The sequence below is a fragment of the Python bivittatus genome, unplaced genomic scaffold, assembly GCF_059951505.1.
Source record: "Python bivittatus isolate LINGU-HERP-01145 unplaced genomic scaffold, Pbiv_v1 ctg000610_np1212, whole genome shotgun sequence".
NCBI lineage: Eukaryota > Metazoa > Chordata > Lepidosauria > Squamata > Pythonidae > Python > Python bivittatus.
The window spans coordinates 30955613-30980914 of record NW_028277088.1 but is presented as its reverse complement, the minus strand read 5'-3'; the positions used below and the strand labels follow the sequence as shown (position 1 = coordinate 30980914).

The window sequence follows — 25302 nt, the reverse complement described above, 5'->3', positions numbered from 1 at the left end:
TGCATTAAATTGGGAGAGAAATTGTGTGTGTATATATACATTTCATAAGTATACACACACTCTTTAAATAACTGGTTATAAAACCACAAATTAAAATATTTACTGAATCTTACATATTTGAAATAAATACACTACAAATCATGATTTATACATAATATACTTTAAATATGGTGTGTTGAACAAACCCGGGACTATGAACACCAACCAGGTTTCTTTGCTTTGTGATTGGTTTCCTGGACAAGACTTCAACATCCCCCAATTGAACATAAGTACCCAAGGTCATGAACTGTTTTGATACAATTAGCTCTGGAGCAGGAATACTTCCTGCTTCAGGGAGTTTGCAGTCCAGTTCATATGTATGATGCTAGTAATCAGTATGGACAAATTAGTTACAGTGTTGCTTAAAAGTTTGTGAACTTTTGAATTTTCAGTATTTTGAATTTTCAATATTTCTGCATAAATATGTCCTAGAACAACTATTTTCCATACAAGTCCTGAAACTAGATAAAGAGAATCCAGTAAACATATGAGTCAAAAATAATATACTTGTACATTGATTTATTGAGGAAAATGATCCAAAGCTTCATATTTCTGTGTGACAAAAGTATGTGAATCTTTGCTTTTAGTAACTAGTGTGAGCCCCTTAGGCAGCAGTAAATGCAACTAAATGTTTTTGATAACTGTGGATCAGCCCTGCACATTGGCTTGGAGGGATTTTAGCTCATTCTTCCTCACAGAACAACTTCAACTCATGGATGTTGGCAGGCTTCCTGGCATGAACTGTCCACTTCAGGTCCTTCCACAATATTTCTATAGGATTAAGGTCAGGACTTTAACTTGGCCAGTCCAGAACATTTCTTCTGCTTTAACCAGGGGCTGGCTTCGCACTGTGAAGAAGGGAAGAAAAAGGCTGCTTGCATCTCTTTTCCCGCTCTTTGCAGTGCAAAGCCCTCTTTGCAGCTCCTGGGAGGGGTGGGGCTGGCTTCATGCTGCAACGAAGGGGAAAAGAGACGAAAGTGGCCTTTTTCTTCTTCGCAGCGTGAAGCCAGCCCACCCCTCCCAGGAGCCACAAAAAGGGCTTTGCACTGTAAAGAAGGGGAAAAGAGGGCTGAAAGTAGCCTTTCCCCCCCCTTCTTCACAGCACTCCCTCTCATCCCTGGGGGCTGGCTGAAAAAGCTCCATGCCAAAATCCAAGCAGGATTTTCAGCCCTGGAAGATTTTCAGCCATAGAATGGAGAAGCTTCAGAAGCCTCTCAACTTGGGCTGAAAATCCAAGCAGTTCTTAGGCCCTTGACCCGTACTGCACCCCTGCGCAACCTCACCGATCCTCCCATGCACCCCCACTCACTCCCACCCCCACCCAGCAGAGCCTCGGGCTTGCAACTTCCTGCCGGCTTCCCCGCTGACTTGATTGTGGGAAGCCGGCAGGAAGTTGCCTCGCCTAACGACCAGGGCATTCACTTAACAATGGCAACTGGGACTGATGGGATTGGGGTTGCTAAGTGAAGTGGTCACGTGATAATTCACTTAACGACAATATTGGTTAATGACCTGAATTCCAGTCCCAATTGCAGGCGTTAAGTGAGGACTACCTGTACAACTTGTATGTTTTGGGCGGTTCTCTTGCTTTACAACCCACTTTCTGTTTACAGACAGATATCCTGACATTTTCCTGTAAAATTTGCTGGTATAATTCAGAATTCATAGTTCCATCAACCAGCCGTTCTGGTCCAGAGATAGCAAAGCAGGCCCAAACCATGATACTGCCACCACCATGTTTCACAGATGGGAAAAAGTTCTTATGCTAGAATATAGCATACAGTACTGTATTTTTGCCTGGGAGAGACCTTGCTGATGCAGTAGAACTACCTTGTGTCTTGTTGCTGCACCCAGTCTTGCCATGGTGTATGACCTGTGACAAACTGTCTTCCACAACCTCACCTTAGTAGCAGAGTTTGGCTGTTCCTCACCCAGTTTTAAGCCTCCTACACAGCTGTTTCTGTTTCAGTTAATGACTGTGTTTCAACCTACATATGAAATTGATGATTATTAGCACCTGCTTGGTATAATTGGTTAATCATACACCTGACTCTAATCCTACAAGATCCCTGACTTTGTGCAAGTGTACAAAGTGTGCAAGTGTAAGAATTGATGCTGGTTTGAACGCAAAGGGTAGTCACACCAAGTATTGATTTGATTTAGATTTTTCTTCTGTTCGCTCACTTTGCATTTTGTAAATTGATAAACATAAACAATTACAATATATATTTTTGAAAGCATTCTTACTTTACAGCATTTTTTCACACCTACCTAAAACTTTTGCCCAGTACTATATAATGTTTTTCATTCAAGCCAGAAAGTTCTGTTTTGGTCTTATCTGTCCGCAGAACATTCTTCCAGTAGCCTTAGGGCTTATCCTCGTGGTCTTTCACAAACTGTAGATGGGCAGCAATATTCTTTTTAGAAAGTAGTGGCTTTCTCCTTGCAACCCTGCCAGGCCCACCATCATTGTTCAGTGTTCTCCTGATGGTGGTCTTATGAACACTGACAATTGCCCATGCAAGAGAGACCTTTAATTCCTTAGACGTTACCCTGGGCTTCTTTGAGGGGTCCTGGAGTATTACAGGTGTTGCTCTTGGTTGGTTAACCATTCCTGGGTAGGGTAACAATGGTGTGAATGGCCTCCATTTGTACATGATCTGCCTGGCAGTAGACTGGTGGAGTCCAAACTCTTTGGAAATAGTTTTGTAACTTTTTCCAGCCTGGTGAGCATCAACTGTTTTTTGGAGGTCCTCAGAAATCTCCTTTGTTTGAGCCATGACACGCTTCCACATATCTATGTTGTGGAGAGCAGACTTTGATAGTGAATGCCCAGAATTCTGTTCTTTAAGGCAGGACCTCCCACATTCACATCTGATTATCATCCTGTTGATTGAAATACTTGACTCTAATTTCTCATTCAAATGAACTGATAATCCTAGAAGTTTATATACTTTTGCCGCATACAAATATGTAGCTTTAGATCATTTTTTTCAGTAAATCAATGAACAAGTATACTGTTTTTAATTCATTTGTTTAATTGAGTTAACTTTATCTAGTTTTAGGACTTGTGTGGAGAGTAGATCATGTTTTAGGTCATCTTTATGCCGAAATATTGAAAATTCAAAAGGGTTCAAAACTTTTAAGCACCACAGTATTTTTGATATTAAATGCATATTGTTTTAGCACAACTTTGGAAAACAGAGACAATTAAGCTATATTGCCTTGATGCTCTTTCCACAATACTAACAAACCCAGTAGATACTGAATATGGATACTAATTAAAATAACACCATTTGTAGCATTAACCACTTGGTGTGCTTTGCTGTGTAATATAAGCTTATACATGCCTTTTCAGATATAAGACGATTTTTCTGCTGTCAATATGCATGTGTACAAATGTATACAAATCAGTCTTTTTTTTTTATTATTTAAAGGTGCCTGACTTTATAAAAACAAAATACAGTGAAAACAGTAACAGGAATATAATTGAACAGAGGACCAGAGTTTTCATCTATATTTGTTTGCTTGTCCACAGTGCCTCAACTTGTTATGCAGGAAGTCTCCAGCATTTTAGAGCAGTGGCTGGAGTCATTTGCAATTCTGATAAAACAGGGTCAATACACGTGGTTTCTTCGGTTTTGGTTTAGTGTGGTGTTTGACTCCAGCCATTATGGTTTGCAGGCAGTCAGTGAATCCAGCCATCATGGCTTTTTGAACAAATCATGATTTAACATGTATATAGCTAGTCTTTGAATCCTTAGGACTATTAAGATAATCTTGTCTTCCTGCTTCATACCAATCAGTCATGGAATTGGCAAGTCTCAAATAGCAAGCTAAATTTCTGATTTTTGTAGTATATTTGGTATAATAGAGGAAAGTGATGTATTGAGTTGCCAGTGTCTATGAAACACAAATGTTTAATTAAAGATTATTGGGATAACAAGTTATCTGTTGTGATTATACATATAATCACATTTACGCTTTGTAGCCATTTCTCAGGTTTTCCCCTGTTTCCCTGTATCTCTAGATAGCATGCCCCTTGGAGTAAGTATCTGTCAGATCTGGTGGGGTGTTTTTTTGTGAAGTGAAACAGATAAGAGTGGCACTATTTACATCTTAAATCATACACGTTTTTTCTCCTTGGTGCATCTGCTTTAGCATAGCAAGCTAAATGGTTTTTTTAATTGCAAAATGAAAAGAAAATATGTTTGTAGCATAAACAAATATGAAGTTGAAGGGTGCTAATTTTTTAAAAGCCTCCAGTGGAAGGCCACTTGGAATCAAACACATTCTGCAGATCAAAGCAGTGCTTTATTCTCATTAATTATATTGTCTCTCCATAGCTTGTTTCTTGGTTATTCAAGCTGTTTCTGTTTCTCCAGTCTTTTTCCATGGACGCTATATAGGAACTTCAGCGAATTCCCATTTCCCTGATATATTTGATTATATTGAAAAAATAGTTGCTTAAAGTTAGAAGTATTATTTCATAATATTTCACTGATTTCAAAAATCTTGGAAATACAAATGCATGATTTGCTGTCTTCCATTATATCCTACTAATAATTCCATGAAATTTGTAAGTCCAGAAAAACTTACATAATGAGCTTTGTGACTGAATGGGAATTTGAATGCAGGGTTTCCAAGCCCCGATTCAGCAATTTAACCACAATTTGATTATCCCTACAGTGTTCATGATTTCTTAATTTTGCTAATGCGTTCATCTTTTTATACAGTATTTTCTGTTTCTCAAAATGGAAACTGGCTGACCTCCAAATAAACCTCAACTAGTTTGAGAAGGCAAAAATCCGTTATCCCAAATAAGTGCAAAATCTTCAGTCACTGCTAACTATTTTCTAATATAACATCATATAACAGTAGAGAAACTATTGGTGGAAGGAAACTGTTTCATCCCATGTCAGTTTCTCTGAACTTTTTAAAATTGGTACTGGAAAACTCTTTATCTTGTGCTGGCAGTAACTGCATAAATCTAAAGTGCTGAATATATGGAAGGGAATATTGAGAATAGGTGTATTGAATGCTGCTCCAGAGCAGTGAAATGTTGTGGGATAGTGACAGACACCTGGAAGCCAGGGATAATTGATAGTCAGCAGTACCAAACTGCTTGATTGTTTAATTAAGCCTCTAAAAGCAGAGACAAGTAACTGCTTTTCTGCCGCTTGTTGTGATTTATTATTTGTATCATTATTATTCATTAGCCAAAAGAAGGCAAAGCAATGATGTGATATCACACAGTGAGTGAAGCTTTTTAGAAACAAAAATAGCAGTGCAGGTTTCTGGAGGTCTGTTTGCTGTGACTAACCAAAGGCTTAATTTTTTAGTTTTCTGTTAGAAAACAGAAGTCTTGCCACCAACTTTCAGTAGTACAGTGTTGGGTGCCACACATCACAGATACAGATCAGGGCTACTTGTGGTCCAAATATTGCCTGTCCCAATGCTAAGGCTTGCTCCCTTATGATATTATATCCTTGAAATATTGTAAATTAAGTCATCAAGAATTATCAGTAGTATCTGTTAACACTGATAGTTATGCATTTTATGTGAATGAACTAGCTTTTTCTTTTCTGCTTGACAACCTGTTCTGTGTCAGCCAAAAGTTATTTTTTATTATGAAAGAAGCTGATCTGCATATCAGATAGAGTAGTTCTTTTTTGTAATGAACATAGCTATTTATACAGATGTCTAGTTTCTAAACATACACGTGTTACATATATGAGCCATTCTATCAAAACTTTGCAACATGGGCCAACTGTTCTATTTTTCATGGTCATCAGCCCTGAGACTGATTCCTGCAACACTCTATCACCGGGAGCTTTCTACTATTTTACAAACATGCCTAATAAGTATTTTTAGAAGTTCTTTTCCCATTCGTAATGTTTAGACTGCTCTCTAGTCTAATACAAATTTTTTAAGAATGCTATTGTAAAAAAATATCAGTTCATTTCTTTAAAAAAAAATCTGTCAGAAATCTCCAATACATCTTAATAGTGTAGATACAAGTACACTTTTGACTCTAGATCTTACTTTGAACATTAGTCTGTACTGTAATTTTAAAGGTAATATGTAATCTATATACCATTGATATATTGGCTGCATAAATGAAAAAAAGTGAAGACTTTTTCATAAATATTTACTCTTTTTTGGATTTTCTGAATATTTGTATGTCTTTGCACTGAATCTTATGGGAACTTCATGTGGATCCTACTGATTTATACAGGGAATCTGAATGAATAAATACACCAAAATGTAGTGATTATTTCATTTCTTATATTACAAAAATCATCCAGCAAGTGATATGCCTGTATGTAAAATGGCTGTCCCCTAGTATTCTGTGAAAAGGATAACTAAGATCAGTTTCATTAAACAATCAGGGCTGATTAGAGTCAACTCTACCATATGTAAATCTAACAAACTTTGGCTTCCTTCTTCTCAATGAAGTTTTCAGTACATAGATTCTAGAAGTACATCATACCCAGCTCAGAAGAGATTTCTATATAAAAAAGTAATTATTGTCTATCAGTTTGGAAAAGATTACAAAACCATTTATAAAGTTACTGAGTTTTGATCTCCATTTGGAGACATAGTCCTTGAAATGGAGAAGATTTGGAATGCTGGTGAATCTTCCCCAAAGTGGCTATAGCGTAAAGTTGTCCAAGAAATCAGAAAAAGACCCAGAGTAACTTCCAGGGATTTATAGGCTTAACTTACTTTAGCTAAAATCAGTGTTCATGTTTCCATAATCAGAATGTGTGGGATAAAAATTAGATTCATGGAAAGTAGCAAGATGGAAACCATGCTAAGAAAATTGCTCCTTGTTTGAAGTTTGATAATAAGTACCTGGATTTGCGGAGGGGTCAAAAGTGGGACATTTAAAGCTACGTAGATATCATTATGACTGGTAGAAACCGGGGACTGCATTTCATAATGAGAACCTCCCAGTGGTCAAGCAGGAAGGTGATAGTAATATGGGTTGGGAATGCTTTACTGCCTTAGGATCTGGATGACTTGCCATCATTGAAGGAAGCACAAAGTCTTCTTTGTATCAGAAGAATTTTACAGAAGAATATTCGACCACCTGCCCATAAGCTGAAGTGCATCAGGATCTTGCAGCAAGAATTATCCTGAGCATACTAGCTAGTTTTCATGAAGAAATTAAGTATTTTGGAATGTCAAATCCTAGTCCAGGCCCAAACTCTATAATAAAGTTGTAGCAGGACCTGAAATGAGTACTGTAGTTCATGCTAGAAATGTTCAGATTTTACTAAGATAAAGCAGTTTGTCATGGAGGAAGGGTCCCAAATTCCTAAAGAGGCATGTGAGAAACTAATCTCTGACTACAGGAAGCATTTGACTGCAATTACTGGGCTAAAATTTAATGGTAGTGCAATTAGTTACTGAATCTAAAGAGTGATTACTTTTTCATGCTGGCATATTGCACGTTAGGTTACTTCATTTGTAAAATAAATGGAACATACACTAAACTTTGGTGTTACTTGTTCATTCAGTTTCTTTATGTAGGACCCACATGAAGACACAGTGGCAAAGATACTCAAAAACTGAGAAAATCCAAAAGGGCTGTTACATTTTCACAGAACTGCATGTTGGATTTCAATGCTTAAGATATTAATACAGTATTTGCTTAGTTGGCTCTTTGTTTGAGATTATTGTGGCTTTTGAGTGGGTATAGGGTAACGCTGTTTATAACACTGTTTGACTTGGCTTTTAGTATCTGATGAATGAAAGCCTATAGTGTAAGACTGCAGCTTTTTGTGTGCAAGAAAGGCATCTGTGTTATAACAAGAGGAGGAGACCCCAATTAGACAAATGCTGGAATTCCTGCATAAAAAAGGAATACATTATTTTCTAGCTAGAGTAAATATTTATACAAATAAACTTTTCTTTTCAGCTGCTCATCAGGATTGCTATCGCACTACCAGCTTGGCTAGAAATTCTGTTCTCATTGCCCAACAAGGCTGCACGTGGAGATTGAGAGGCAGATGAGCAATTTAGACAAAACGGGTTTGTCTTTAAAGTAAAGCTAGAGGCTTTTAGGAATAAAAAGTAAAATGTATAGCACTTGATAAAATTAAATAGGAATTGGGAGCTGTTGTAAAAGTAAGAAAAGCCTACTATGTAAGGAAGCTAGAATGCAAAAGCTAGTATTTCTGATGCTTTTCTTGGATTTATTCATGTGTATTGATTTAAAATGTGAATTATTTTAGAGTGTGAGGCCAGAATTATTAACATTATGGTGAGAGATTTAGATTGTAAATGCCTTGGTTATTTTTCTTGTTTGTTTTGTTTCTGTATTAAATCTATAGTCATTTTGCCTTTATAGAATGCTGCTTATATTGGATATCATTTTCACATTTACTGAGGAAAAGTATGTCTATCTTGTAAGCTCAGTGCACTCAGTTCCTTTTTTTTTCACAAAGAGAAAACATAAGAACTATGATGGAATAAGCCAATATCAGACATAGGATTAATATTAAAGGGAAAGTGTACTTCATTGTATTACAGACTGATTCAAGAATAATGGTTGGATACAGGTTTAAATTTGCATCCCATTGATTTTTGTGGGTTTGCTCTAAACATGAATTAAGTGTTCGTCCAACCCACTGTTTTTCCTTTGAAGGAGTGACTTACAATACTGCAACTTAACAAGTAGGTATATGATTTTTCATTTCCTCTGCACAAAAAAGAATTTAGCCTAAAAGTATGTTTATTGCATTTAATGTTTTAATAATCAGCTTCTAGGCATCAGTAGAGAAGCTAATGCTGCTTTTCATAGCTTAAAAAAAGAGGGTGGGGATAAATAATCCAACAGTGTCCCTTCAAGAGGTTTCTTTCTGCATAAACCCTACTTGTTGCTTGTATCAGACTAGGTTGCACTTGTAAAAAAGAGAGTGAGGTGAGTGGTTATTTGAAATGAATGAAGAAAACCTAATCTTATCTCAGAGGACTGTTCTCCCTCCCTCCCTCCCTCCCTCCCTCCCTCCCTCCCTCCCTCTGTATGTTAAGTATTTAAATCATGGTAAAATTGCTAGCTATTGTAATTTTAAAAACATATTTCTTACAACTACTGATTAGGTGCTGTCTGACTTGAAAAGTTACATTCCAGAATATGCAAGGAATATTTCGGTCTAATGAAGTAAAATAATAATAATAATAATTCACTTGGTTGTTGCTTCCCCCTTCCTCTGGGGGTGGGGTAGTTTTAAGTACACTAAATAAAAAAAATTCCAATTCATGTTACTTGACAATAAACATTCCTATAAATATTATAATTAATTGTAAACACCTCTATATTTATTTTAAAACATGTATTTGTAAATTCTTGACTGTAAGAAAAGCACTTAAAATATTTTTAATATTTCATTTATTTGAGTCAACCTTTTTCCTTAATAAGCATGGTTTTATTTTGATTTTGGGGGAGTTTATAGTAACTAGAAAGCCTGTTTCAATGTGTGCAGATTTAAGTCTCAAAGATATTTTTTCCTGCGGTAATTTCACTGTGAAGAAATATAAATTAAATGGTCTGTATTCAATTGTATATAATGTGGTATGGCAGTTTATGGTGACATCTTTGCAATCTCTTTAATTATGCTTAAATCTTGAGTAGGATAAAGTTTTATTCAGTATACATTTAAAACAAAATGAACCACGATGAACACTTTTATAGATATAGTCTAATCCTATATATGTCTACTCAGAAGTAACTCTTAGGTAAATCCATATAAGAATTTGTGATTATTGTAATTTAACAAATTCACAGTGAGAGTGTGTATAGATTTATATAGTTAAACTATAGATTTTAAAACATGAGAAGAGAAATTACAGGAGAAATCCTTGTATACAGGTAGTCCTCGACTTATGACCATTCGTTTAACAACCATTCAAAGTTATGACGGCACTGAAAAGAGTGACTTACGGTCAGTCCTCACACTTACAATCGTTGCAGCGTCCCCTCAGTCACATGATCAAAATTCAGGCACTTGGCAACCAGCATGGATTTACGACAGTTACAGCGTTCTGGGGTCATGTGATTGCCATTTGCAACCTTCCCAAGAGGCTTCTGACAAGCAAAGTCAGTGGGGGAAGCCAGATTCGCTTAAGGACCACAGTGATTCACTTAATGACCGTGGCAAAAGTGAAATCAGGCACGACCCACTTAACCACATTGTTTAGCGATGGAAGTTCCAGTCCCAATTGTGGTCGTAAGTCAAGGACTACCTGTATATATAATAAAACTAGCCTAGTCAATGTAATACATTTATTTCTCATCTGAATCTTTCTTCATTCAAGCTACTGAGAATTTTCTGACACTATATATGCTACTGGTTTTCACAGATTTGCTATTAAATAATTTATTTAATTGCTAGTGAGCAAGTTGAATGTGGAAGTTTCACATTCAGAAAAAAATATATGAAACTTTAGAAAAGTATTGGAGAAACCTGTGTCACTAATTTTGTAAAAAGTAAACATAATTAGTTTTTTTGTTTGTATTTTTTACACATCTTGCTGAAAGCTATATTTTCTTGTAGAACTCCTATATAAAGTTTACAGTTGTAATTTGTTTCTTTTTAATAGGTCCTGGACAGTTTGCTAGCACAATATGGAACTGTGGAAAACTGTGAGCAAGGTAGTGTAACATTAAAAATAGTTTATTTAAAGGAAATTAAAAAAGCAAGTTTTAATTTTTTTTTCCTATATATCCTTTTTTTTGTTCTAGTGAATACTGACACAGAGACTGCAGTAGTAAATGTAACATACGCCAATAAGGACCAGGCCAGGCAGTAAGTCCTTATTTATTTTTTGAGTTTTTTTTCCTGCTTTAAAATATTTTTTCTCTTATGTATTAATATTTGATACAGTCTCTTATTTGGCATTTTGTTTTATATTTACTTTTTAAAATAATCAAAATACTAAGGCTACAGTCTTCATCCAGCTGCTTGTAAGTAAGCCATGTTGAACTTAGTTGGATTACCTTTTGGGTAGGAACATATTTAGTTGTACTGCAGAGTTGCAGTTGTAAATATATATGAGGGAGTAAGATGATTTAACATACAACAGCTCTCTCATCCATCTCTGTATTCAGTTTCCTGAATTCTTCAGCCAGATTTCCTCTTGAGAAAAGTTGATCCATATAACTGGAAAATGCCCAGATTGAAGAAAGCTATAGAAGGATTTGAATCTAAGTGAACACTCATAGAATTACGTTCTAATAGTATGAAAAATCAAACTATAGGAAGATGAAAATTTATAATCGCTTAAAGGGATTGGATTTGTCTGAATTGGAAGCATTTCTTGTGGTTCATATACTACATACATACCACACACACACTCATATTCCAGCTTGACCCACATTTAGCCCTGTATCTACTGTACTTTTTTTTTTTTTTAGGTACAAGTCTTTTCAGTTTCTAGTTAACGTATTTCAGGATTGCAGAATTGAAAGTAATGAAATCTTCATTTGAACATTCAGTGATGGTTTATTAGATTTATAAGGCCACCTTATCAAAAAAGACTCAAAGTGGCATATAAAATTAAAAACATCATAAAAGCATTCAGATACCAAAATACCAACATATTAGGGAAATATGCAAACTAGAAAATCCAACCACTCATTATCAGTGGGTTTGTTATTCTAGGTCTGCAGTGGTCTATTGAAAATTTGATAAAAATTTATATTTTAAAAGTTCCTCTCACACAGATGCACACGCAGTAACAGACGAGACTAGACTGCCATTAAGTATAGCAGATTATATCGTTTTGGGTAAAATTATCACAGTTGAAAATTGGCTACCATTCTAATAGAAGCAAATTCTATAGTAGTAGGCATCAGTAAAAGTTCTGTCTACATGCCCTACCCTTTTCAAACTTGCTAAACAGTCAAGAGTATGCTCTTAAAATCACAGTGCCATATGCATGTGAGAAGTCAGATTTTCTGGTATGTAGGGCTTCAGCTGTTGCACACATAGCCACACCTAGTCAATGTTCGTTGTTGTTCAGTCTGATCTTCAAAATGCTGACCTGGATCAGACCTGGTTGATGAGAAACTACCATGAAATTCCAGGACTGCAGACTAGACTGGGAAGTTGAAAAAAACATCCTCGAAGAAGGCAATAGTAAACCAGTTCTGAAAGTTACCTGGACATGTCCATAAAATCACCAGGATTCACACTCAGGAAAAAAGAGAGTGTATGCTATCTAAAGCTTTATTTTAAAAACTGTTTAAAGACTAATTTGTGCCCTAAATGCTGGTGTTTTAACATATGTTTCAGTACATAACCTTTATAATATAAAAGTATTATTGGTGATAAACAGTTGCAGAAAGGGTATACTAACTTTTTAAAAAATGTGATACTGACCTAACACGGCATCAAAGAATACCATAAAATTACAAACATGGTTGTCTGGAGATAGCCATACAATTTCAGTACTTGGATGTGTTTTATCACCAATTTTACTAGTTGTGTTTTGGTATTCTCCGCATCTGCTTGGAAAATCTGGTGTCATACCACTACAAAGTGAAAATATCAAGATGGAATTCTGTGCCACCTAGTGGCTAACTGCAATTAATAATCTAGTTTCTTTCTTCTTCTGTGTACACTACACATTTACACTTGTTTTCCTCAACTGTTTGGTGATATTGACAATTTTCAAAAGGCCTTCATTGAACTAATGTTCCTAGAATCGTCTACTGTAAAGGTTGGATAAACAATGTAGTATCAGATAATTTCCATACAAGAAACGGTTCACTTGTTTAAAAAGTTAAAAGATTTTTTTAATAGAATGTCTCTTTCAGTACACATGTCTCTCACAAGGGTGCAATTTTGAAGTAAACTGATCTTCACATCATGTTCCATCCCTCTTCTACCTCTTGTCTGTTGTCTCTAGGAATATATGTGGGGATGGGGTGTGCACGCGCAGGTGGAATTAAAGCTCTAATAAAATGTTCAAAGATACTGTGATGTATTACCTTGCTATGATTTTAAAGTCAGAAGAACCATTTTCCTAAATTCACATCATGTGAGAAAGTTGAATTAGTTGATAGGAGGCGGGTTAGTTAATTTTCTAATATATTGTGACATTATCTTTTGAATGTTACAAATTGGTCAGTACTAACCAATTGACAATTTCAATTAATTTATACAGTATTGTAATTAGATATTTGCCTGGGTGAGTAACGCTTGCCTCCAGGCTGCCAGGTGCAGCCCCTGAACAGCTGCATGTGAGTAGAAAAAGGGGGAAAGAGCAAGTTTGCCAAGACAGATTGGCTGCTTGCCCTATAGAAGAAGCAAAATAAGGATGCTCTCCCTGCTGTATTAGCCCTCTCATCTGAAGTGAGTTTGGTAGGGCTGAAGGATTGCTGTTATAATATATTGCTGTACTGATTCTAAAATGAGTTATGGAGGGTGCAGGAATTCTTTTGTTAGGAAGACAAATGGTTTAAATCAGGAACTCAATGAGAAGCCTGTGTTTAAGTTGAGAAATGTTGGATTCGGTATTTTAAAAGTATGTTGGTTTCTCTAAAACTTGGTCATTTGGGGAAGGCAGAGAAGGAAAAACGTCCCCTTCCTTTTCATGCAGAATTTGTAGTTTAGATTAAAAGGTAAAGGTTTAAGAGTAGTTATTTTCCTTCAAAGGCCAGCCTTAAACGTTATTGATTTCAAATTTATGTTTATGCTGTTACTGAGGTAGATGGGATTAAGTGTTTATATTTGTAGGATTGTGCTATTCATTCAGTGACCTACTCTATAGAAGTGTCAGGTAGATTTACAAAAGCCCCATGAGAAATTTGTCAATTTAAATCCACAGTTGTATAGATAAGCAGGATTTTTCTGTGTCATTTGTTGGAAATCAGTGATTATTTCATTCCACTTCATTCTGATAAATTTGAATATGGAGGCACAGTGGAAAATGTAATGAGTTATCCCCACTGGTAAATTGATGGTCATTCTAGATTTGACAGATTATGATGAAAGATATGTAGGTATGTATGTATAGGATGATACCTGTATGTAAGCATGTGAAACTCCATATCAAGTCATATTTAGCCTAAATTCTAACCTGGTTTATTGAATTTAACTAGAAGTATCTCATAATGTCCTTTGAAAAAAAGTGTTATAGACTAATAACTTCTATAGTGTCCCGTCCCCCCCCCCCCGGACATTTGGCTGAGATCAAGTATGACCTTATTTACAAAGCTACCGAAGATTCATTATAACTATGTTCATTGAGTATTATCCACTGTAAGAATTCCCAGAGCAACTACTTAAGTTTCTTTAAAGTGCTTAGATGAGTTCAACTTAAAAATTCGGCAACAAATTATTTATTTATTTATTTATTAAATTTCTCACCCACCCATCTCCCCCCGATGGGGGAACTCTGGACGACTCACAACAAACATTAAAAACATAAATATATATAAATACATAAAACATCAGTTAAAAGCATTACTAAAAAAAAGGGAAGGAGAGTCCAAGAAGATAAAAAATCTGAGGCTGAAGACAGGAGGCCTCTATGGGGCTAGCCATCCCCATGCTTGAGGTATTCCCTCCCCACCCCAGGCCAAGTGGCAGAACCAGGTCTTCAAAGCCCTATGGAAGGCCAGCAGTGAGGGGGCCAATCGCACCTCTGGGGCAGAATGTTCCAGAGAGTGGGGGCTACCTCAGAGAAGGCCCACCTTCTGGGTCCCGCTAATCAAAGTTCTTTTACTGAGGGGGTCCGAAGCATGCCCTCTCTGTGTGATTGGGTGGGACGGGTTGAAGTCATAGGGGAGAGGTGGTCCCTTAGGTAACCTGGTCCCATGCCATGTAGGGCTTTAAAGGTGATAACCAACACCTTGAATTGGACCTGGAAGCAAACTGGTACCCAGTGCAGCTCGCGGAGCAGTGGCGTTACATGGGCCCTCCTTGGGGCTCCAAAAATAGTCCGCGTGGCTGCATTCTGGACCAACTGTAGCTTCCGGATACTCTTCAAAGGTGGCCCCATGTAGAGCGCATTGCAGTAGTCTATCTGGGAGATAACAAGGGCATGAGTGACTGTTCGAAGGGCATCCCAATCCAGGAAAGGGCATAACTGATGTACAACCGAAGTTGTGCAAAGGCCCTTCTTGCCACGGCTGCCACCTGCTCTTCAAGCAGGAGCCGTGAGTCTAGGAGGACCCCCAGATTACGCACTGGGTCTGTCTGGGGCAGTGCTACCCCATCCAGCACCAGAGAAGACAAAGTCTCGGACACAGAGGAGCCTTTAAGCCACAGCCACTCCATCTTACCAGGGTTCAGCCGAAGCCTGTTGTTCCCCATCCAGACCCTTACAGCCTCCAGGCACCGCGAAAGGGCAGCCACGGCATCACTTACTTCACCTGGGATGGAGATGTATAGCTGCATATCATCAGCATACTGATGATACCTCATCCCACGATGACGGATGATCTTACCCAGCGGTTTCACGTAGATGTTGAAAAGGAGCGGGGAGAGAACTGAACCCTGCGGCACCCCACAAAGGAGGGGCCGAGGATGGGATCTCTCGCTCCCTATCACCACCGATTGGGATCGGCCCTGGAGAAAGGAGGTGAACCAGCACAAGACCATGCCGCCCACGCCCAATGCCCTCCCAACAGGATACCGTGGTCAACGGTATTGAAAGCCGCTGAGAGATCAAGGAGAGCAAGGATGGTCGCACTTCCAGCATCCCATTCCTGCCAGAGGTCATCCATAAGCGCGACCAGTGCCGTTTCCGTTCCATAACCGGGCCTGAAACCTGACTGGAAGGGATCCAGATTATCCGTTTCCTCCAGAACCCTTTGGAGCTGTGATGCCACCACTTTCTCAACCACCTTCCCCAAAAAGGGGAGGTGGGAGACTGGATGAAAATTGTCCAGCACCGTAGGATCCAGGGAGGGTTTCTTGAGGGGGGGGTACACCAATGCCTCGTTAAAAGCAGCTGGAAACACTCCCTCCTGCATTATACCGATTTAAATTATACTAATCAAGTGTGGATTACTTTATTAAAGTTCCTTAATTTAATGAAATTAACGGTTATTTGTCTTTCTGGATCTGTTTTTATTTGCTTTCAAATTGATATATGTTAGAAAATATTTGCTACTCTCTGGATGAGAGAAATACTAGCTGCAAAGCAAGTGTATGAGCTATGTTTTGAAATACAATTTTTCTTTCATATATGAAAATTGCATATACGTTTACCTCAGGTAATATAAGAAATCAACTTGGATTTCAACATAATGCAGTTTGCCATGCCTACGCTTGTTGTGTTCAGTGAGCTTGGGGTACCAAAATTTGCATAACGCAAAACTTTTGGTTATTTACTTGAAGAAAAGTTTGTGTGGTGTGGCATAATATCTTACAGTCATGTGAAAAAGTAAGTATACCCCATGTAAAGGGTTTTTTTTAAGCATATGTGGACATAGTGTTTTATTTACATTCAAGCAATATATAAAGTTGATTAATTAAAGAGAAAAAATGACTTTGCAATAATTTATTCAACAAAAAACAGATGTGCCATATCCTTCTGTGGAAAAAGTAAGTACAGTACACCCTTGGCTCTAATACCTAATATTGCCCCCTTTGGCAGAAACAGCCTCAAGTAGGTGTTTCTTATAACTGTTTACTAGTCTCTGATATTGAGTGGGAGGAATTTTTTCCCACTCCTACATGCACAATTTTTTAAGCTCTGCAATATTTGAGGGGTTTCTTGCACGTACAGCCCATTGCAAATCACTCCACAGTATCTTGATGGGATTGAGATCCAGGCTTTGACTTGGCCATTCCAGAACCTTCCATTTCTTCTCTTCTTTTTTTTTTCAGCCATTCCTTGGTGGATTTACTGGAGTGTTTAGGTCATTGTCATGTTGCAAGATACACTTTAGTTTGAGCTTCAGTCTTCTTGACAGATGGCCTCACATTATTCTCAAGCACCCTCTGGTACAATGTAGAATTCATAGTAGATTCGGTGATGGTGAGCTGCCAAGGCCCTGATGCCGCAAAGCAGCCCCAAACCATAATATTTCCACTACCGTGCTTTATAGTTGGTATCATGTTCTTCAGGTGAAATCTGTTTTTGGTTTTCACCAAACATGTCTTCTGGTATAGTGGCCAAATAACTCTTATATTTGCCTCATCTGTCCAGGGCACATTGTTCCAGAAGTCTTGGTTTTTGCCTAGGTGTTCATGAGCAAACTTTAGTCTTGCCCTGGTGTGCTTTCTGGACAGCAGAGATCTCCTAGCACATCTTCCATGTAGATCTAATTCATGCAGCTTCTTTCTAATGGTAGACTCATGCATTTTGACTCACTCAGTAATGGTGAGAGTTACCTGTAGGTCACATGATGAAATTTTGGGGTTCTTAGAAACTTCTTTCAACACCTTGCATTCTGCTTTTGGACTGAACTTGCTGGGACAGCCTGGTCTGGACAAATTAGCAGTTGTTTGAAATCTCCAGATGATTTTGTGGACTCATAGGCATCTATAACCATTTTGGAGGGCTCAGAGAGCTCTTTCCATCTAGGCATGATATCACACACATCAATAAGGAGCAAATCAAAGTAAATGTCTGAAGTTTAAATAAGACAGGTTCCTCCCAGATCCTCTTTAACAATGTTCTAAATATTTACACCTGATCTGATACACCTGATTCTAATTTTAGATATTTGAGGTAGTGATAAATGTGGAGGGTACTTATTTTTTGCACATGCTAAATTTCAATTCATATTTATTTAAATTAATGGACTACAAAATGTAAATGGTGCATGATATTTGTTATATCCTCTTTATCAGTATTGTTGAAATGAAAATCAAATATCTGTATGTTGAAATACATTGAAAAAGTAAAAAAATTCAATGGGGTGTACTTTTTTCACATGACTGTTTAATGCCAGCAGTGCTCAGCCTGGAATACTTTAAAATGCCATTTTTATATGAAAAGCCTGTATTTTGTATAGAAACTTTTGTAAGGAGGAAAAGTATTTTTAGCATGTTTTCCTTATTGATATTATAATTTAAGTGCTTTAAAGTATTTCCTGTACTACACTGGATGTTACACAAATGGGATTTGTATTCTCTGTATGGGTGTATTTATTACAATTTGCTGTGATTTGATGTTGGAATTCTCAGATAGTTTAATAAGATTATCTGGGGAAATAAAAAACATCTATTTGCAAATGTTGGAGTGTTATACAGGTAGTCCTTGGGTTACGACGGCAATTGGAACCGGGATTGCCATCGCTAAGGAATGCTGTCATAATGCACAACATCACGTGACCTCCTCACTTAGTGCTGGCAATCCCAGCAGACTTGGTTGCCATTGTAACCCCAGAACTCATGGGTCATTAAGTGGGAAGAGGCAGGAGTCCCAGGTAAGGAACATAGGGGTGGGTGCCACAGGCAGCTGCTAGAGAGCATGGGCAGGCTGGTGGAGGTCATGGCTGGGTGGGTACCACAGGCAGGTGCTGTGGAGTGTGGGCGGGGGGTGCTATGGAATACAAGATCCCTGGGATCTCATACTCCATAGCGGGCTTCTCAGGAGAAAAAGCTGTAGAAGCACTTACTGGGATGCCATGTGACTTTCCCTGCCGGCTTCCCCACTGATTTTGCTTGTGGGAAGCCAGCAGGGAAGGTTGCAAATGGCAATGATGTCATGTGGCTTGCTGAGACATTGTAATCGTGGGCTGGGCACCCGATGGCCTGGATTGTGATCATGTGACTGTGGAGACACTGCAGTGGCCAGAATTTCGAGGACTGGTCATAAGTCCATTTTTTTCAGCACTGCCTTAACTCTGAAGGTCAATGAATGGATGGATGTAAGCCGAGGACTACCTGTATGTCACATAAATTAAGTAACTGACATTTAAAATAAGTAGAGTATAAGAATTTTAATAGAATTAAATTTGGATAAAAAGTACATTCATTAGCATATTAATTCACAGTGGTATCTTTCTCCAGTACTTAGTGAGATGGGCAGTGACAAGATAGATAGATAGATAGATAGATAGATAGATAGATAGATAGATAGATAGATAGATAGATAGATAGATAGATAGAATAATCAATTGGCCTGAGAAAAACTGTTCATTAAATATCACTGCATAGAAGTAAGTTGTGCTTTTGATTATATCGTTTTCTAGTAAAAATATATACTTCTGGTCTGGTTCTGCATAATAAGACAATATATATTTAATAGCTCAACTATTAGGAGGCAATAAAACCTTCAGATTTAGAGTCTAAAGAGTCATATAAAATTAAGGAAAAAGAAAACACAGGAAGATGAAAGAATGACAATTCAAATCTAGATAACTAACTTATAGTAGTCCTCATTTAATGACCGCAGTTGGGACCGACAACTCCATTGCTAAGTGACACAGTTGTTAAGTGAAACATCACAGGACCATACCTGACTTATGACTTGAGTTCTGCTGCAGTCATAAAGCAAATCACACTCATTAAGCGCAATGTCATATGACTGCAACCTGCAACTTATTGCCAGCTTCCGCATTGACTTCGCTTGTTGGAAGCCAGCCGTGAAGGTTCCAAATGGCGATCACGTGACTGCGGGACTCTGCAACTGTCATAAATAAGTGTCGATTGCCAAGTGCCTGACTTGTGACCACAGGGACATTGCAACCATCATAATTTCAAGGACCAGTCGTTAATCTATTTTTTCAGCGCAATCATAAATTCAAATGATCACTAAACAGGGTAGTTGTTAACTGGGGACTACCTGTACTTAGAATTTGAATTTCTTGGGTATGCTGCAGAAAAGGATCCAGCCAAGAGTCTAGTTCTTCCCTCCATGCTTCGTAGTGTCATAAATTAGGGCTAGATTTCATCCTCTTACGTTGTAAGAGGATGGAATCTAGCCCTACATCCAGCAATAAGCAGCTTTAAGATTCCAGCCAATCATGCCTTCATTTATCTGAAGGCTCTTTTTGCCAACCCATTAAGAGAAAAGAGTTAAATGTGGCTCTTCAAAAGCCAGCACTCAAAAGACCTCCCAGCTGGAGTACTGTGAGATGCTGACTCCCAAAGTACTTTTTGCCCTAGGGAAACATGACAAAGGCAGAACTTCAGAGAAGCTCTGCTTCAAGTTGCTATCATTGCATTTCAAGGCATTTCCCCATGAGCAATGAAGGAGATAATACTTTAGGCATGGAGAGAAGGGCCTTATTAAGATCTCATGAGCTAGATGGGGCAGCTTACTGCTCCAAATGAAATGCCATAATTGATTGTCTTCCTGTTCTGCAGCTTCATCTTCCAATAACTTACTTCCTTTGTAAACTTATACAGAGCAATAGAAAAATTGAACGGATTCCAGCTTGAGAACTATTCGTTAAAAGTTGCGTATATTCCTGATGAAATGGCAGCCCAACCACCACCTCAGCAGCATCCTCAGGGGAGACGGGGATTTGGGCAGAGAGGTCCCCCTAGACAAGGTTCACCAGGTGCAGCAACGAGGCAGAAACCACAGTCTGATATTCCGTTACGGATGCTTGTTCCAACCCAGTTCGTAGGAGCTATTATTGGAAAAGAAGGGGCCACCATCAGAAACATCACAAAGCAGACACAGTCAAAGTAAGTTGCTATATGAACTTTATACGTTTTAAAGCATCATATTTCCTGAATGTCTGTTAGTGAAATAACTCTAGTTTTTAATTGGGAAAGAAGAATCTGACTTCATATCATCTTGCTTTATGATTCAGTTGAACAGAGATGGTGCCAACTGGGTACATTTCAGTAATGCTGTTAAGAGTTCTTGAAGCATATTTTTACATTTTAAGAATCCAGACAAACATTGGAACCTGTCACATTTCTTTACATAGTCTTGCATCTATAGTACCCCAGTCTAGATATTAAGGAGGCAGATACTCAAGAGGATGGGAGGGAAGAGAAGGGATAAACAATTCATTCTTGGGCCAGTACATCATGGTTAGAAAGACTGTGTTGTTACTGATTTGGGCACATCTGACATTTTTGTCCATTTGTTCTTTTATTTAAAAATGAGTTATTTAACTTAATAATGCTTGATAAATGATTATTTTAAATCTGGAATATAGATTTTAATAAACTTCATTGAGGTAGGGGTTTTAAAACTTATTTTTAAAGTACGTTCAATACAACATTTCAATATATAATTTCACTTCTTTTAAAACAGTCATTTTTAAACTGCTGTAGGATGAAACCAAGTTCAGGTAGAATACTGAAACTTAGTCAATTTGTGAACTGAAAATGGGAGGGAGGAATTTGTATGAATGGGAGAAACATGGATGTCTGTAGGATGCTTCCAGTTATCACAACTATAATTTAGCAGAATGGAATCTGAATAAGGCCAATATGGTGTAATATTTTTGCATTAAAGAAAGACTGTCCAGTGACATCTTTGTATTTCAGCCCTGTACGGTCCCTTGTTGAAACAAATAACATTGAACTCTGTTTTTTTCTAGTTAGTATTCACTGATGCAAGTTTTTGCATTTTATTGCTTATTTTGACATCCATTTTTGGAGTGAGTTTTTAGGATTCTTTTGAAGCCAAGCATAGCATTCTTTTTTTCACTGAACCAAAATGTGTTCTACAGTTACATAGAACTGTAGGTCTGAGAGGTGGCAATGAGTTAATGTATTTCTAGAGGTGCAGTACTACAAACATTGAGATGGGTGGCAGGCAATTGACAAAGGTTTGACTTTCTATGTTGGCACTACAAAGAGAGAAGAGAATTTGAAATTTTGAAGCCCCAAAGGAAAATATAGGAAGTCATAGATACTGTCTGTATATGTTGATAAGTGACATTGATCAAATCACTTCTAAATTTTAGTTCGGGTGAGCAGATCTTATAATAGTGGGTGAATATGACTTATTGTGACTGATCTTAAAAAAGCTAAGCACAGTGGGCCACTGGAAAGTCCCAGGGCTGCTAGATTGGGAAGCTGGAAAAAAAAAATCCCAGAATAAGGTAGTGGCAAATCATTGGCATGGAATCAAGCTTAATTTGAGAGGGACTTTGTCTACAATTTGGTTAGATAAAAAAAATGTACAGATTACTCTCTTTAGGACTCGGTCTAATCCCTCAGAGGAGCTTTTTGGTCTGTAACAGCCTTTTGTATGCATGTTCATTTTGTGGCAGATGCAAAGTAAATGAGGCTAGACAACAAGACCACATGGATTGAACTGAATGCATCACTTGATATTAATGAGAATGCGTAGCCATAATCTGATAGCCAGTTATGACATTTGGATTAGGTTCTGTAGGTTTATTTGCGCAGAACTCAGTTTTTGAAAATCACAAACATTTTTACATTGTTTTCTCTTCTCAGAATTGATATTCATCGCAAAGAAAATGCAGGAGCTGCTGAGAAACCAATCACAATCCATTCTACCCCAGAAGGGTGCTCAACTGCTTGTAAAATTATCATGGAAATAATGCAAAAGGAAGCTCAAGACACTAAATTGTGAGTAAAAGTGTTTTAGTAAGTCTCTCTCTTTTTTAGAACACCTTAAATAAATACTTAACTATGGCAAACAAATTATATATAAAGCCAGTTTGGAATATTACGTCTTAATCCTGTTCATACGTGTAATACAAAACGGTTGAAGAAAAGAGTTAGCAGATAGTTCTAAAACAGGAAGATAAGTTACCTAATTTTTAAGCATGTTTTGTACAGTTAAAATATATCTATAGAGATAGATGTTAATACTTATATAGGAAAATGGATGACAGAATTTCAAGTGAATTTCTAACATTTCAAAATAGCAAATGAAATATATATAAGCAAAGAGTCCTTCCCAATATATTTAGCAATCATAATGTAAACAGTATCCAAAAGGCATCTTCACTATTATATAAATTGAACAATAACAATTGAAACATGATGGAAGTGTAAGGTAACAGTTGAAGCCACTGCAAATTTTTAATGAGAAAGCAATTTTAAATGGTCTAGTTTTCTTGTGTTACTGAGCGTTTCATAGGAGGTTTAAAGTCAAATTAGCCTAGGAAATAATTTTGCTTTCTCCAGTCTATAAGTCCTAAAGTAACCATAGTATGGTGCTTTCATTCCTAACTTCTCTGATAACACAGTACTACAGGGGATAAGTTATGATCAAGGAGCTCATATAGTCATTGTAGGACAGCACTAAACACATTCAGTTCTCCCCCAAACTGTGATAAATTGGTGTCCTAGACAGATTATGAGTACTGAATATAAAAGTCACAAGCTATTATTAGAGATAGGAAATAATACAATATGAAGAAAAACTGATAGAGGTTTTTCTTCCTAGAGATACAAGGAATCTGTGACTGTGAAGTATGAATAAATTTTGCTTTAGAATCTAAGTATGAAAAAACCCAATCTGATTAAAATAGCAAAATCAGTATATTTTCAGTGAACACATAATTTCTTTAAAATTAAGCCTTATTTCAAACATATTCCTGGATACAAAACCAATTCTTCAGTCCAGAGCCTTCTAAATATCAGGGGGTTACTGTTTGACTATTGCAAATTGACCTGTTTCATATGGAATAAAGTTTAATTGATATAAAAAACGCTTATTTGAGTCTTTCTGAAGTATCTAGATTGCCTTAGAATCCATTTGTAGTCTTAATGAGGAACTTAGTACTCTAAATAAACCTGCACTTAAAAAAGGTGAAATTATATAAGCTGGAGATGGCAATTGTTTTTTAATGATCATGTAGACAGTGTAAAGGTAAATGTACTAAAAGCAATTCGGAAATGATGGGCTTAAAGCTTCAACTATTAATTATTCTTCAGGAAACTTAATTTTCCATGATGGTTTGGGAGTTTCTTGATTATATAATGAACTAACTGAACCTGATCATGGAAAAATGACTTAGCTTCTTAATTTCTGATTGATCAACTATGTGACTTTTTAGTTCATACAAATCTCTGGACTGTTTACAGCACAGAAGAAATTCCCTTGAAGATACTGGCACATAATAATTTTGTTGGCCGGCTCATTGGCAAAGAGGGACGGAATTTGAAAAAAATTGAACAGGATACCGACACTAAAATCACAATATCTCCGTAAGCATTTAGTGTTTTAAAGATTTTTCTTAAAGAAAATATTTATTACTGGATGTTCATTTTTCTTCTCTAGATATCAACTTGAATGTTTATAAAGCCAGAAGAGCCAATTCTTAAATCAAGCAAATCTACTATTCATGTGATAAAATGAACTTTAAGGAAGTATATAACAAGTCAGTCTTAAAATGATATATTTACTAGAACTACTAATTGCCAGCAGGGTTTTATGGAAAAAAGTATTAACTGCATTCATAGAGTTGCTAATTTCAATAGGTTATGGCTATATGATGATCAGTATATTTTCTTTGCATAGAAATGTGATCTATTACCCTATTTATTAACTTATTTTTGTATACATAAGTATGAAGACTATGACATATACATTAGTGTCTCAGGTATGTCGCAGTTTATAAGGTCCCTTTGACATGCAGTTGAACATACTGCATCTGAAAAATGTTATGAAATTCCTGAGAGATGTTAATGTTTCCAATGCATTCTGTTGTCTCTAAATTTGAATAGCATTTCATAACATACTCATTTGTATATTATCAAGTTTTGTTTTTTTATTAGTCCAATAAGGATGTTATTACTACTACTAATATGGATGTTGTCTTGGCACTGGTTTGGTTTCTGAAGCTTTCAATCTTGGGTAACTTCAACCTCCATGCTCTGGGGAAGGATCCTGTGTACTATGTGAATTCATAGCCTCCATGGGGATTATGGGTGCATTGCAAGTAATTGTAGCCCTAAAACTCATGGGAAGGCACAGTGGACCTGGTTTTACTTCAGAGCAGATGAGGTGTTACTTGGGGATGGAGGACACTGACATCTGTTTTTTACTGTGGTCAGATCACTTCCTTGTCAAATTACAGATAAAAAGACCTGGACTTCTGCATGGATGGCAGGCCCTTTAGGATAGCCTGCTGCATATGCCTAATGGATCCAGAAAGATTTCAGAAGGCACTTTGGGGTTTTCCTGGCTACCTGGCAAACAGTTCTATCAGGCATCTAGTCAGTTTCTGGAACTTAAGGAAGACATGTGCTGGATGAAGTTCCAATAAGGCCTCTTCCCACTTTTTGATTTCACGCAGCTGCTTAGTTTCCAGGGAGCTGAGGAAGTGAAACGTCTGAAAAGATACCCAGTGTGATGGAAGAAAACCAGAAGTGGATGTGATGGAGTAGTGATCAG

At 37.2% G+C, this 25302-nt stretch overlaps 1 protein-coding gene across 1 annotated transcript in view; it reads left to right on the top strand.

Annotated features, from left to right (window-relative positions):
- Window positions 1-25302, top strand: part of IGF2BP3 (insulin like growth factor 2 mRNA binding protein 3) — a 79016-nt gene that overhangs the window by 30809 nt on the left and 22905 nt on the right. The window contains exons 5-9 of the mRNA XM_007425708.4: window positions 10651-10702; window positions 10793-10856; window positions 20367-20651; window positions 22389-22523; window positions 23991-24113. Of these exons, the coding sequence (XP_007425770.2) occupies window positions 10651-10702; window positions 10793-10856; window positions 20367-20651; window positions 22389-22523; window positions 23991-24113 (659 nt within the window). The remainder of the gene's footprint in view (window positions 1-10650; window positions 10703-10792; window positions 10857-20366; window positions 20652-22388; window positions 22524-23990; window positions 24114-25302) is intronic.